General features: G+C 46.0%; 1 protein-coding gene across 1 annotated transcript; it reads left to right on the top strand.

Annotated features, from left to right (window-relative positions):
• The first annotated feature begins 3,394 nt into the window (after positions 1-3,394).
• On the top strand, positions 3,395-15,452 carry LOC130381177 (transcription factor 7-like 1-A). Its single transcript, XM_056588641.1, has 11 exons — positions 3,395-4,424; positions 4,587-4,656; positions 4,811-4,935; positions 8,600-8,683; positions 9,084-9,198; positions 9,673-9,766; positions 11,164-11,250; positions 11,562-11,681; positions 12,767-12,926; positions 13,556-13,663; positions 13,871-15,452. The coding sequence occupies exons 1-11, from the start codon at positions 4,239-4,241 to the stop codon at positions 14,111-14,113; spliced, it is 1,392 nt and encodes a 463-aa protein (XP_056444616.1). The 5' UTR covers positions 3,395-4,238; the 3' UTR covers positions 14,114-15,452.
• The last annotated feature ends 497 nt before the right edge of the window (positions 15,453-15,949 follow it).

Below are 15,949 nucleotides of genomic sequence, written 5' to 3' on the forward strand. Positions count from 1 at the left end.
CTAAAATCCTCAGAGAGTATTAGTTGAGCTGTTGCCAGTAAAAGTTAGTGTTACGATGTGTAGTTCCCCACTAATCAAATTCTCCCAGAAAAGATCCTTGGATATGTGCAGGCAGAGGCAGGGTTCACATTAAGGTCAAACAGAATGAGGTCGGACATCCTCATTAGCAGCATAAGCATCCCTAACATAGATCATAACCATAATTACCTCTCACCTAATGGTAATAAAGACTATTTTAAGTGGAATCTTAAGCGCCTCTACAAAGCGTGCCCTTGTGTGTGTTTGTAGCAGGGCTACAATCTGAGGTTGATCAAATTAAAACCACAACATACACGAGGCTGCCATATGTTGTAATGGCCAATTTACCAATAACGAAGTACCCTAATTACATTAGGGTCCATGTATGTACTTTAAACAAGCATTCATTCACATCAGCAGTCTGTCAAATTGTTTTAATGTATTGTGCACTCTCCAACAGTAGTATAATTGTATCATACAACGTTCAAATATTCACAAAGCGTAACAAACTACAAGTACTGATAGTTTTTTGTGACAAATACTTATCTGTGATCCATGTGCTCCATCAGAACGTTTTGTATTGTGCCAAAGTATGTTTTTACCATATAGTATATTTCAAAGTGCTTTAAAAATATACCTGATGAGCATTTCAATGTCACTGCGACAAACATGGTTCTTATTAAAGAAGAATTGACTAATATACTGATGGACTCGTAGATAAAAGGTTACCGGTTCGAGCCCCATTATCCAATGTACCTTGCAGCTTTTTAAATATATCTGACCTTTTGTCACTTTTGATAAATGGTTCTGCTAAACCAGTTAATAGGAATAATAGTTAAGACATTTCATGGTGATGTGCAATAACCAGGTCATTGTATGTAGAAACACAACATGTGACACACATTTTTAACAAAGCATAAGGAGAGAGCAAATAAAGCGCATACATATGGCGATGCATTACTATATACTGCATACAATAACATTAGGTATCCACAGACATACTGTAAATAACTAATAATGAAATAGGAAAGACCCATTAGGTTCTGTTTGACACTAGTACTCTGGATACTAGTGGCAGTATCACTGGCTGGCATGCCCTTCAACAGATCGACTACTCTATTCTCCTCTTTAGATAAGATGTTACCATCAACATCCGATCATAAAAATATGTTTTTAAACAATAGGGTAAAGAAAATGGTATCAAATGTTTTAAGCATTCATGGTCTTTATATGTAGGCCTTGTACATTGTGAGGTCACAACTCAATGACATTTTTTGAAGAGGAGCATTCAAATGTTAGTTGTTGTGTTCGTAGAAATGCTTTTTTGGTCATTGTTTAGTAATGACTCAATCATTTGTCAAACTGGGAACATTATTGTGTTTGGAACTGCCTAAGCCCTTTCTAATGTGATAGGTGGTAAAGAAAGTGTCCTGCATGTGCGCAGGCTAAAGTATATTTAGGTTTATATAGGACTTTACAGTACTGCCACTCTCTTGAGTCCTCTCAAAATGGCGGAGTATTGCCAGGCGGAAACCCCCATGATGCATTTGGACACACAACCCCTATACACCCCCCAAGGCCTGCTCAGATTTCTAAACGTTCCACCATACTCCCCACTTATTTTCCCCGAGCCTACCTTATTAAGGAATATTAAAGGTTAAACAAAGCTCCTCCGGATGGAAGGCGGGAAACAATGAGGCCTTGAAACCTGGCGTGTCCACATGGAGCACAGAAACACATAGAGCACACATCTGATTCTCCACGGTGTACACATAAACACACTTAAACGGTTACTGTTCACACTCGCTCACTCAAGGACAGGCCCGAAGGCTGTTAAATCCCTCTCGCCCGGTCGGTTCTTTTACGTTAGCCCGTGGAATTCCCAGCGTCTGCTTCCCTCATTTTATAAGAGCCAACTCCCTCCAGTTGTCAAATTTAGGAGAATACAAGATTCGTCTTTTTTTCTCCCTCTTGGACTGTCTTCCAATCCCCTCGTGCACACACACACACACACACACACACACACACACACACACACACACACACACACACACACACACACACACACACACACACACACACACACACACACACACACACACACACACATAAAGACCGCCCTGGCCCTATACCTTAACCACCCCTCCCCCATCACATATATGCAGACAAATATACACAGCTGCTGAAGCCTGAGACTCGGGTGTGTGTGTGTGTGTGTGTGTGTGTGTGTGTGTGTGTGTGTGTGTGTGTGTGTGTGTGTGTGTGTGTGTGTGTGTGTGTGTGTGTGTGTGTGTGTGTGTGTGTGTGTGTGTGTGTGTGTGTTTGTGTGTGAGAGAGAGAGATAGAGAGGAAGAGAGGGAGAGAGGGAGAGTGTGTGTTTTGCCAGCTCACAAAAGCTGTGTCTGGACATTTCACCATTCCTCCTGGATTGAACAGTCCTAGCTCAGCCAGTCCTGGACTGCAGTTGAGGAGGGCTGTCGTCACTGTTCTGCACTCTAGCGTATAGCTCCCAAACACAAACTCTTATCTCACATGTAGCAAGGAGACAGACAGTAGGCCTGCACCTCATGTTTCAGGTTTCCACCAAAAAAAAAAGTCTTCCTGAATGGTGGAGCGAAACAAGAAACCATAGGCGTTTTCCAGAATCCAGATGTGCGAATGTTCTCTCTCTCTCTCCCCCCCCCCCCCCCTCTCTCTCTCTCTCTCTCTCTCTCTCTCTCTCTCTCTCTCTCTCTCTCTCTCTCTCTCTCTCTCTCTCTCTCTCTCTCTCTCTCTCTCTCTCTCTCTCTCTCTCTCTTTCCCTCTCTTTCTCCCACTGTTCATCCTTGTGTTTTGTTGAACACAGAATCACAAGAGACTTTTGTAATCGCTAACAGCGTGCTCTCTTCAATGCATTCAACATATACAACTCTGTCATTTGACTTAGAAAAACTTGAGTTTCCACGTCAAACTTATTTTTGGTCATCTGGGCCAAATAGTGGTAGTCTTCTAGTGGAGAAGCAATTTCTACCTCATCGGGATGTAGCAACATAAACAGGCTAGTAAATCAGGCCTCAACCTCCAATCAAACAACATAATCGTTTTTTTATAAATACTTTATTCTGTTTGTCCCTTCAGAGCTTCGTGGAATAATTGTACTATTGCCTTAAAGTAAACAAATACATATCTTAGTGTATGCACAAAAAATGAGTCAATAAGCTAATTAATGGAAAGGGGTAATCGGTCTGCATGCAGACCTACTGGGTTGGTTCATTGAGTTCCAGAAAAAAAAATCTCTATGGGCCTACTCCTGCTTCTTTAAAAAAAATAGTCCTCCTCCCTTTGTGCCTCCCTGTTTCTTAAAACAAAAAACGGGCTGTAGACGTCGTGGTGAGTAAGCTGATCGAGGTTCAGGTTAGTCATGAGTTAGTGATGAGTTACTGGCGGGGAAGGGTCAACACGCTGATCGTGGGTCGGTAAGACTTCACTCCTCCCCCAGACCTCTCCGACTGTCTGGCTTTCCCTTCCACCCAACTTCAGAAACACCAATCGGCCGTCCGTTCCCACGCCTCCACGAACAAGTAACAAGAAACTTCTTGAATCAGCAAAGATTTTAATATGCGGAAACGACCAATTTAAATACCATTAATGGATGGCGTGCACTGCAAAAATAGGATTAAGGCTCGTAACGAGTAAATAGCTTCGATCCCCGGTCCGCTCCGGACTCACTGAGGGCAGAAACTTTTTCGTGTTGGATCGTTACGGTCTTCGGATCGCTCCGTCGTTCATTGTTTTCCGTTCTGTTTAAACACATCACAGTTCATCGTTGCACAGTTGCACTCTGATCGTTGTGTTTTCTCGACTGGGATCTGTATTATTTGATTTTTTTCTCGCATCGGGGCTTGTGATTCGTAGTTTTGTTTTTCCCTCGGATCACAACGAGTGGATCAGAACTAGCGGACTGTCGCCGACCTCAGGAATTCGCAGCAACAAAATGAGCCCCTCTCCGATGCTAGCTAGCTAGCTGGCTCGCAGCTTCCCTCCATGCTACTGTCTTATAACTCTGTATACGCTCATTTAGCCCGCGGATCGATCGTGCGTTTGAGTCCTCCTACGGACAAGCTAAACATTTGTAACTTTATATCAAAGTGTCGCTGGATGTGTTGACGTGCGGCAGCCCGGGACACCGCGGATAGCCAGGAAGCTAGCCCTTTTTTTTAGCTCTTCTTGTGGAAGACAACATGCCGCAGTTAAATGGTGGAGGGGGGGACGACCTGGGAGCCAACGATGAACTCATCTCGTTCAAAGACGAGGGCGACCAGGAGGAGAAGATCTCCGAGAATGTGTCCGCCGAGCGGGATCTGGACGACGTCAAGTCATCGTTGGTGAACGAATCGGAGAACAACAGCAGCTCGTCCGACTCCGAGGTAAGTTAGCAACTTTCCCCCTCACGTTTCTCCAAATGGCTCCCAGGACCAAGTTACGGTGTCTCCGCCGCCGCGCGTCTTCTTTGTGCCCCCGTGTGTTGTTATTATACAAGATTATTAGACATGAGTCTTGACCCCGTTTCTACACCCTCGTGTTAACAGGCGGATAGACGTCCTCAACCCAGACCTCATCTGGATAATTACGCCAGGCATAGAGAGCTCTTCGTGGAAGGTAATGTGAACACTTTCTACTCTGGGATATCTTTTTTTTTATCACTGCCTGCAACACTTCTTGTTGTTGCAGTCCTCAACAAAACGAAACATGTATACTTTTTATTGAAGAGCCATAATAAAAGGCACGTAACAAATCTCCATGTGTGTTGCAGCCTTGAGGAGACAGCAGGATGCGGGACTCTTCAAACCATCCCCGTACGCGGGCTATCCCTTCCTCATGATCCCGGACCTTTCGAACCTGGGCAACCCATACCTGGCGTCCCAAGCTGCGAGAACGGTAATATACACTTTATTGAAATTCATTGGAAGGATTGGTGCAGTTAAAAAACACACTACGTGTGGTAAAAAAAAAGATTCTCCCTGGGGTATTGTTGTATTTATATTTATTCTCAACTCCTGTATTCTTGGACTAAACTGTTCAGATCATGTGCTTGAGGGTTGAGTCTATTGGCTCTGCCTTGCAGTTACATGGATGAGTGATGGGAGGAAGCAAACGTTATTACGCATCTAATAAACAAATGCAGATAAGCAGTGTTGCCTTTTAATTAGGTAATTACCAAAACAACCCAAGCAAGGGTTGCCAAGTTGCTGTGCTTTTTATGTTCAGTTTATCCTGACCTCAGTGGCTAATGCAATATAAATAAAAATAGATAAAATATTGATAATAGGACCATCCCTATATGTGATGTTGCATGATAGGTCCCTTTACAGAGCAACAACTGAATACACTTTTGTCTGATCAGTCGAGAACAACAAGGTCTTTCTCAATGAGTTGAACAAGCATCGATATAACCTGTGTTAACGACTCTATTGGTAACCCGGGTTGTTTAAAGGGTGACTGGTGTTATGATAGCGCCTCCCGTTGTGGTATTACAGGTAGGCACGTCCCGACACAGTCTTCTGCTTGAACAAACAGGCTGCATTGCATAGGAGCGTTGACTGTATACAACTTCATCAACTTGATATTAGATACTAGATGTGTAGGGGAAGTTGCTAAAAAAAGAAATGACTTTTGTCTTTCTTCCCTGCAAGGGTTGAGTGTTTGTTCAAAAGTGTACAAACCATGTTCATTCTTTATAAATAATTTGAATCTTTACAAAACAATGCTAACCAGAACATAGATGTATTAGCAGTAGTTGAATGCTATTTTGCAGTTTGTTTCCATGTTCTGTAACACTGCTGGGCTTCTGTGTTGCCACATTACAACTTGAATTTGATTACTTTATCTCAGGTGAGCCATAAGACGTTTCCATCAGCACAGTGTCTCTCCTCGCTTTCTTTCCCCCCATTTGCATTTGATTTAATGTCAACTCCTTATTAACATAGTGTTTTGAAAAATTTGCAATGTACACAGGGATCTAGCCTCTCTCTACCTACTTTTGAGAGCGGGCCCATTGTAACATGCCCAGTCACACATCACCTAAATTCTTCAGGCTTTGTAATGCTTAACTGTGGTGTTAACGGCTCATTGTTGCCCAAAGAAAAGCCCGAACAGGCCTAATTCATGGCTCCGCAGGTGAATCATTAGAGCTGATTATATTAACACTCACAGTACCCCTTCTTAAACAGATGCAAAACACACAGACACACACACACACACACACACACACACACTCACACCGACCCTGTTCAGACCTGACATTAAAAATGCAACTTGGGCGATCTGATTGCCAGCCGTTTAACACACTGCAGGTGTGAACGCATCGAAAGACACACGAGGGAATCTGATTACTAGCCACCACGTTTGGAGGCAATCCAAGCGTGGTGTTTACAAGGACACGACTAACCTGATTACAATGGGCCCAGGGGCAATAGTAGCATTTTATATGTTTTTCCATGTAAACCACGTCGTGGAGGCTCAGTTGTCAGCATAATGCCGCAAACACACTGTGAGGGACACTAGGCCGAGCTTGTCCTCGGTCCTTTACAGTAGGGTCCACTGCATGTTTATACGCATAGCACGTGCATTCACACTGCATGTGTATAGATGTTTGTATGGGCTTTCTCTTGGTGTGTGTGTATGTAAAGGTGTATGAGTCTTCCTTCTAATAGCAATCCCTGATTCTGAGGTCTCGGACAGCTTGGACATCGATTACTTAAAAGATATAAATAATGCAATTTGGGATGCTGGTATTTCTAGGGGAAACCAACTCCAGGTTGACCACACGCTTGTACAGCTAACATGGGTACTTATTTGTAATGTTGAAATATTTGTGCTTGTAGATTCCTAAGAAACTCTTACAATGTTGGCACTAGCAACATTGGCATTTGACAGTGAATCTGTCATAGCTGCGATTTAATTAAACCATGAACAAGGATGTAACTTTCTTCCCTTTTTATAATATTAGAATAAACATCACAAGCATAGGCGTGTTTAAAAGAGATGATAGTATTCAACTAAAAACTTGAATATAAATTATGTATACTCAATATTGTTACATATAAGTCGATTTTGTGGTATTCCTGAAAGAAATTAATTGATAATGGTAGTGTTCAGAACGGTTAGAGTTAGTTAACCTACTAACTTGATTGAGTTTCTCTGTTCGTTTTAGCAATCACAAATCTTGCGTAAAGTAACATTAAAGTGCATTTCATTTGACTTAAATTAAAATCCTATTAATTATTAACATGTTATCAATACAACAATAATGTGGAATGGCTAAATGGTACCAATCATTACTATTTTAACCAATATATTTATAACACAATGATCAATTCAATTAATATCCAAGCACACATTTATGGTTTCTACTAAAAAAACATATTCTGGACAAGTTGCAATCTACACCAGCAACCCCTGTATACCGAAACAGGGATAGTTGAATACAAAGCATTCTTCCTAAAGCGTCCTCATGCCCCCTCCCCACTCCCGCCACACACACACAGTGTAATGCTGGTGTGTTAGGGGGTCCGAGGTCGGAGGTCATGGTGGTGAGTCCGTTGACGTCACTCACAGTTGAATGAACACCAAAAGCATCCTTTTCTCCCTGCCTCCTTCGCCTTGTGTGTGTGTGTGTGTGTGTGTGTGTGTGTGTGTGTGTGTGTGTGTGTGTGTGTGTGTGTGTGTGTGTGTGTGTGTGTGTGTGTGTGTGTGTGTGTGTGTGTGTGTGTGTGTGTGTGTGTGTGTGTGTGTGTGTGTTGTCTATTTGAGACAGCTCAGGGAACAGTAATACCCTTATTGGTGGTATGTAGGCTGTCTGGGGAGGGTGTTCTGTGTGTTTGCGGGGGGGTGGGGAGTGTGTAGTGTTTTGGAATACGCCTGACTCACCCAGGTTTACTGGCGTGCACCTAATAAAGTATTTTATTGTCGAGTAGATCTCCACCAGCGGGAAATATATAGCATCGCTGTGTGACTACGATTCAGAACTCTTCATTGCCCGTACGATATGAAATGCAGGAATAAGACGTGGATGATGTGTGCACGTTGTACTTGAGATTTGTCCTTGATGGGACAAAAGAACTGACAGAGACGTGTAACACCACAAAGAGAACGGTGTGCGTGTGCGTGTGCGTGCGTGTGTGTGTGTGTGTGTGTGTGTGTGTGTGTGTGTGTGTGTGTAAGACGACCTTTTCCAGCGTCACCGTGCCGTTATGATTGTATTCACATGTGTTGAGAAATAGTTGAAGGCATTTCTCAGAACAATGGCAATTATCATTTGAGGACGTTACCGTTTCGGCCACCAGGGGGATCTGTAGGCTAACTTCAAATTTAACAGATTTCTTTCTCTCAAAATGAAGTTAGATGGGTTGTTGGAAAAATCGATGGAACCATAGACAAAACATTATTTACACATTATGAGGTTAATCTATTTACAGCCCACACTGTCATTGCCTTGCAAACTGTTATCTGTAATCACATTGACTCACGTGTTATTGTTGTTGATTAGATACAATTTTCCTTGACTAACTGTCCCTCGCTGTGGGTTCTCTTTCTGACCCAGTACCTACCGATGCAATGGCCCCTTCTGGATGTCCCGGGATCAACGGGCATGAAGGACCCTCGCTCCTCCACCTCGAGCCCCCTGGTGAGGCCCCAGAAGCACCCAGTCAAACCTAGTTCGTAGAAAGCTCGCTGGACTGTATTGATCTTAGACGGCTCATTTGAGGAATTTTAATAGGAGGGTGAAGTTAAGAATGACAGGGTTGATAACTGCATTTAATGTAGAGTACATTTAAACATGTACAATAATGATATGTGTAAAACTATAACAAATAATAGAAAATATATATCGATATACCCAATAAGAGGGGTAGGAATTTTAATATATTGTAAACTGAGTCAAGGGCATTATTGTGCTGCTCTGATATAGTTGCATTAACAAGACAACGGAAGGGCATGTGTGGAATCTGGTGGACAGGATTAATTCTAATGCTCTCTCTCTCTCTCTCCCCCTCTCCCTCTCTCTCCCTCCCTCCCTCTTCCAGTCCAACAAGGTGCCAGTGGTGCAGCACCCCCACATGTCGCACCTGTCCCCCCTGCTGTCCTACAGCCCCGACTCCTTCCCTCCCCAGACTCCGCCCCCGTTCTCTCCTGATGCCGGTAAGCCCCGCCCCTTCCCATTCCAAAGCTACACACCGCACCAACACCCTCTCTGCCCAAACGCACGGTAACCATGAGTCAGCCAGTTGTTTTCGGTACAACTCTGTGATCATAACTGTAGTTATTAGGCTTTTTATGGTTGTTTATTCATTTGTATTCAGTGTAGTTCATCTGTAGTCTGAAACCTCAATTCAACTACACAGTGTTGTTTTCACGGTCAGCAAAACACATTTCAATCAATATCCATCTGAGTGTTTTGATAAGGGATGGATGACCCTCGTAAACAACATGGCAATCGCTCACATCATCAAAGTAATTAAACTGAAAACACTCCATATGTACAGTACTATACTACTCTGTTCACACGCGACGGCTTGTATTTAAGTGCAGTAGGAATGGAAGTAGGAGGACGCCGATGTGAAGTAGTTTTTGATTTCAATCTGATCCGGTGTATTCACGCTATTCATGGTGCAGGTATGTCCCGGGCACCTCATCCTGCGGAGCTGTCCCCGTATTACCCCCTCTCTCCTGGGGGAATGGCCCAGATGGCCCACCCCCTCGGCTGGCTGTAAGTGATACTCTCTCGCCCTCCTTTCTCTCTCTCTCTCTCCCTCTCATTCTCATTCATTTTCTCTCAGAACAACACAACAGACAGTCCGTTGTGTATCACATTTCATCATAAATCATAACTCTGTAACCATGAATAGCGCCGCTAACGTGTCCCTTGGCCTGGCCAACTCCTCACGCAAATCAAACGCTTAAAGGCCCAAAACACATTCCTCCGGTTTGTTTTTGTCGCTGACATCTTGTTTTACTTTATAATGTGTCGTATAACAAAATACGAGGGAGGTCCACACACACACACATGTGTACACACACACACACACACACACACACACACACACACACACACACACACACACACACACACACACACACACACACACACACACACACACACACACACACACACACACACACTAGGGCTGTCAACGAATATTCGAAGTTCGAATATTCGTTCGAAATGTATCCAAAAACGCGAATTCGAACGTGAAAATTAATATTCGAATGTGAAAAAACACTCCCGCGGTACAAGCGCCTCTATCTGCTTTGTGAATTAGCCTCTGTCTGTTCGCGATGTCCCTCATAATATTCGAATGTGAAAAAACACTCCCGCGGTACAAGTGTAACAGACTAGTATTGTGAAGAGCGAATGTATTTTATCCCCTCGGGGTTTCCGTACTTGGATATAGGTATTCCAGCTCTCACGCTGTGACTGGGTGACTTCTGATAGGTACTAAGTAAACGAGACTATTTTCCCTTCCACGCTTGTGTCATTCTTGTCATATAAATATCTAAGTGCCAACGCTCGGTTACACAAGCGCCTATCTGCTTTGTGAGTGAGCCTCTGTCTGTTCGCGATGTCCCTCATAATATTCGAATGTGAAAAAACACTCCCGCGGTACAAGCGCCTAACTGCTTTGTGAATGAGCCTCCGTCTGTTCGCGATGTCCCTCGTTTTAAAGTAAGGAAATGCCCAGCAGGAAGCCGCCGCCCTATATATAGGATATATATATATCCCACTAATTTGAACCATGGTTTTGTCGCATTATTGACATATTGACGGCAACTGCGTAAAATAGGCAACCAGATATTCGAATAGTTTGAATTCGTGATTTTTTTCCAAACGAACATTCGAATGTCATTTTTGAGCAATTTTGACAGCCCTAACACACACACACACACACACACACACACACACACACACACACACACACACACACACACACACACACACACACACACACACACACACACACACACACACACACACACACACACACACACACACACACACACACACACACACACACACACACACACACACACCGCTGTGCTGTTTGTATCCGAGTTCATCCCATATGGTATTGAGTGTGTGTGTGTCACGCCTCCTCCTCCTCATAGCCCTGGCCAGTCCATCTACCCCCTCACCGCAGGGGGCTTCAGATCCCCCTACCCCGCCGCTCTGGCCATGAACGCCTCCATGTCAGGGTGAGTTCACAGTCATAACATCAAACCACTCACCTCACACAGTCACCTCACTCAATCACTCACCTCACACTGTCACCTCACTCAATCACTCACCTCCACTCACTCATTCGTCTCCACTCACTCAACTCACTCACTCACTCGCTTACACTCACTCAACTCCATTCACCCACTCGTGTCACACGTCACCTCGCTCACTCACCTCCAGCTACTCCCTCTCCCCTCACTTCAACTCGCGTGTTGTCCACTCACCCTGTCGATGCTCTCCTTCTCCACAGCGGTATTTATGCGGGTTCCTTTTGTTCTCTCCCCAGCCTGGTGTCGGGGGGCTTCCCGTCCCACCTCATGCCCCCCTCCCAGACGTCGGTGCCCCACCCGGCCATCGTGTCCCCCGCTGTGAAGCAGGAGCCCCGAGAAACAGGCCACCACCATGGGTGAGGACGTGTGTGTGTGTGTGTGTGTGTGTGTGTGTGTGTGTGTGTGTGTGTGTGTGTGTGTGTGTGTGTGTGTGTGTGTGTGTGTGTGTGTGTGTGTGTGTGTGTGTGTGTGTGTCCTGATTTATCCTTGGTGAGAGATAGTGTGCGTGTCTGGTTTTTTCTTGTTGCATTTGTGTGTCTGAGTCAGTGTTTGTCTTCTTGTGCTGGCCTGTTTGTGTGGATGTTAATGTGTGTGGGTGGGTTTAATGCAGGTCTGATATTGATTTAGAGTCAGACAAAGCATTTATTAACAATTGCTGGTTTATTGCGTGGTTAACTCCCAGGGTTAGGACTTGGAGGCCACGTTAACTGACTCCGCATTTCGAATGCCACAAAAAATGCGGCAAATTAATTTGTGCCAAGCACAACAGCAAATCAACAGCTTGTGTTTCAAGTCACAAGCTGCAATTCACGTCATCGTTGTTGTCTTATCTCTTTATGATGGCAATGTGCAAGCGAGACTTTTGCACAAATATGTACACCATTCTGTACATTTCATTTATTGTGTACCTTTCTAAACTCGTCACATGTATAACCTTCAGAGAACCTTAGTCAATTCTAAGCTGCTTGTTGCCCTACCATCGTGTTCACTGTATTGTAGCCCTACCATCATGTTTTTAGCCCTACCGTCCGTCATGCTGTGTAGCCCTAACATCATGTTGTATTCACCATGTTGTGTTAACTATCTTGTAGCCTCCCGTCACGTTGTGTTCCCCGTCTTGTAGCCCTGCCATCGTGTTGTGTTCACCTTGTTGTAACCCGAACATCATGCTGTATTAACCATACTGTTTACTATGTTGTAGCCCTACTGTCATGTTGTGTAGCCCTAACATAATGTTGTATTAACCTTGTTGTGTTAACGATGTTGTGGCCCTACCATCATGTCGTGTTGTAGCCCTTCCGTCATGTTGTGTCTATTTTTAGCATGTATGCATTATCTGTGTCGGGGTGCGACCTACTTCCTAGCCGCTGCGCCCCGTCTCCCTCCCATTCAACGCCTTGACCCATTTCCTCCTCTCTCCCCCCCCCCCCTGTCCCTCCAGTAAGGTGTCGTCCCCAGTGGAGAAGGTCAAGGACGACCGGCCCCACATCAAGAAGCCGCTGAACGCCTTCATGCTGTACATGAAGGAGCAGCGGGCCAAAGTGGTGTCGGAGTGCACCCTCAAGGAGAGCGCCGCCATCAACCAGATACTGGGCCGCAGGGTCAGTACACTGACTCACTCTCTCACCCAATCTCACTTTCTCACCCAATCACACACTCACTCGCTCGCACCCACCTAATCACATGCTCTTTCCACGCACTCAATCAAACAGACCCACTGACTCGGTCACTCACTCTCTCACACACACCCTCCCACTCACTCACTCACACTCTCACTCTCAGACAAACCCACTCCCTCTCAAACCCACTCACTCTCACACTAACTCACACTCACTCACTCACACACTAGCTCTTACTCTCACACACACCCTCTCACACACTCACACACTCACACACCCACTCGGTCACTCTCTCTCACACACACACATGCGCGCACAAACACCTACACACACGCTCGCTCGCTCACTCTCACACACCCACTAACTCACACACAGGCTGTGTGTGCACGTACTCACCTCCACCCTACCTGGCCGTTACTCAAATGCATCTGAATGAGTCACTGTGGATGAAAGGCATCTGCAAGATGACCACGTGTTATCATTAACGTGCTTGTTTCTTAAGTTTTTTTCTTTCCGATTTGTTTTGAGCGCTGGAACAGTAAATCCTAGTTTCCGACGGCCCGTCCAGTTTTGCTAACTCTGGTGTTGTGTTGCTTTTTCCCCCCGAACAGTGGCACTCTTTGTCCCGAGAAGAGCAGGCCAAGTACTACGACCTGGCTCGTAAGGAAAGACAGCTGCACTCCCAGCTCTACCCCGGCTGGTCGGCCCGGGACAACTATGTGAGTGCAAAACATCCTCGTCGTAATAATAACGGTATTCTAGATGTTTTACTGATGGTCTTCCTCGGGTTGATGGGTCCAAGTCGGGGTCTTTGTATGATGGGGTCTTTGTATGACGTTGTATGATAAAGGAACAGATTTATACAGATGTGTAGTTTGATTTGAGAAGGAGGTGTGTGTAACATGGTGGTCTCGTTCTGCTCACAGGGTAAGCGGAAGAAGAGGAAGCGGGACAACGGGAAGTGTGACTCTGCAGAAGGTGAGATCTATACATGTACAGATTTACATTTCATGTTCACACGATGGACTTGTCAGGTGACAGACAAGCTGAAATCTGGGCGTTTCGCTTCGCATTTGCTTCAACCAATCATGTGGCGGGAGACGGGGATCTGCAAGAGCGTGATTGGCTATTTAGCTAGGGCGGGCATACACCAGGACGAGTCAGCTTAAATGGAGCTTAAAAGTCCCGTCAAGACACCAACGCACTTAGAGAATTTGTCTGTCAAGGTTTCAAATCCACACCGCGCAGACTGCCCACTGTTGAATTACACATTCAATCCCCCTCCGAAAGCTGCATCCACTCGAGCTAAATAGCTTCCCTGCGGAAGAATAACTTAACAAAAGAGGACGCGAGGTGCAAGTCTGCCCGTTTTAGGCCCCGTCCACACAAAGCCGATTTCATGGCAAAACCGCAAAGGTCTTGTACGGTTCGGCCTTCCGTCCACACGAACCCGGCGAATCCGCTGACCGAAACCGTAAACCGTGACGTCATCGCCCCACCCCTCGACCCTCTAGCCAATGACCGTTAAGCTCGCGGAGTCTCACCCTTTATGCGCATGCTCGCCTCTTCTTCTTATGTATCTTTCTTCTGGATTTCTGTAGCAGAAGCAGCGCCCCTTATGGGCATGGAATGTGTACTACAGCGTTTCTACAGATCTACCCGGTTTCGCTTGACTCCGTCTTTACGGAGATGCTCTGAAACCGGATAGATCGAAACCGTAACGGTTTCGCCCGCTTCGGCTTCGTGTGGACGGGGCCTTGCGCCTCGTGCCCACTGCACCGTCAGTCAAAGGACGTCAGAAGGCGTGGCTGACGGATGGGGGAGGTTTCCAGGGTCGTCAGAGCCCGAGTAGTGTCACAGTGCTTAAATTTCCATATGTGATCTGATTGGATGACGGATCCGTCGCTGCCTTCAGCGCACGGATCCACAATGCATTGCGCGTCCGTCCCCATTCAAAGTCAATGGGGATCAGTCAACGGACGGAGGCAGTGGGCACGAGGCGTTAGGCTCCACCCAGGCTCTTTGGCGTCTCCGGCGGTCCAACTGTCAGAGGTTATGATAGACTGCTGATGGACCTATGATAGTTGGACAGGATCAGAGGTTACCCTCCAAATGAGAGACATCATTCTAGTCTCATGATCGGTTCTGAGCAGAAGAAACGCTCAAATGATTAATTACTACTTATGATAAAAGTGTTTTTTTTATTGAACCTATTTAAAAGCATGTCACACCAAGGGTTGAGTCATACAGTGAACCCTGTGCCTCCATTATAGATACGGGCAGGCGGAAATAAGCCGTAGGATGTATTTACCCCATTTATTGCCCGTTTATTGAACCAATAGATATCGCATAGGGAAATTTGCATCATAAAACAGATATGCCAGACCTGGTTAATAAAGTATGACGTAAAGTTAAACGTTGGCTTTGTGTAAGCACACCCACACGCACAAAAGCTATGCTTATTATCTGATGGAATGTGAATATCTGATGTTTTTATCACATTTTCAGTCTGCCTTTTTTTTTTTTTTTTTTTAAGCATAAAAATCTCGCTAGACAAGACGTAGCGCATACCGCCCTAAACCTGTTCCTGTCGCTTCCTCCCCCAGTGTCTGCGGGGGCCTTCTCCCCGCCGTGCGTGCTGAGCCCCCCCCAGGAGAGGGCGCCAGCGCACTCGCACCTGAGCCACACCCACCTGTCCCAGGCCAGCCCCGCCTCCTCGCTGGACTCCCCGGCCACGCCCACCACGGCGCTGGCCTCCCCCGCCGCCCCGGCCCCCACCCACACTGACCACCCCCACCCGCACCACGGCGAGGGCTCGTCCATGTACGCCGAGCAGGTGCAGCCCCTCTCCCTCATCACCAAGTCCCACCGCTCCGGCCGGGACCCCCACCCCCACCTGTCCCAGCCGCCGGCCCCCCAGCCCTCCTACCTCCACCCACACCCCCTCATCCGCAGCGGAGCCAAGATCTCAGGTCCCCACTCCTCCTCCTCCTCCTCCTCTCACC

This window comes from Gadus chalcogrammus, chromosome 4 (genome assembly GCF_026213295.1).
Source record: "Gadus chalcogrammus isolate NIFS_2021 chromosome 4, NIFS_Gcha_1.0, whole genome shotgun sequence".
NCBI lineage: Eukaryota > Metazoa > Chordata > Actinopteri > Gadiformes > Gadidae > Gadus > Gadus chalcogrammus.

What these genes read in the sequence shown, in the direction of transcription:
- LOC130381177 (XM_056588641.1), top strand. Translation starts at nt 4,239, where the DNA reads ATGCCGCAGTTAAATGGTGGAGGGGGGGACGACCTGGGAGCCAACGAT. An exon ending in CCCGTTCTCTCCTGATGCCG is followed by an intron (nt 9,199 to 9,672) that starts GTAAGCCCCGCC and finishes TTCATGGTGCAG; the next exon opens with GTATGTCCCGGGCACCTCAT. An exon ending in GGTCGGCCCGGGACAACTAT is followed by an intron (nt 13,664 to 13,870) that starts GTGAGTGCAAAA and finishes TTCTGCTCACAG; the next exon opens with GGTAAGCGGAAGAAGAGGAA.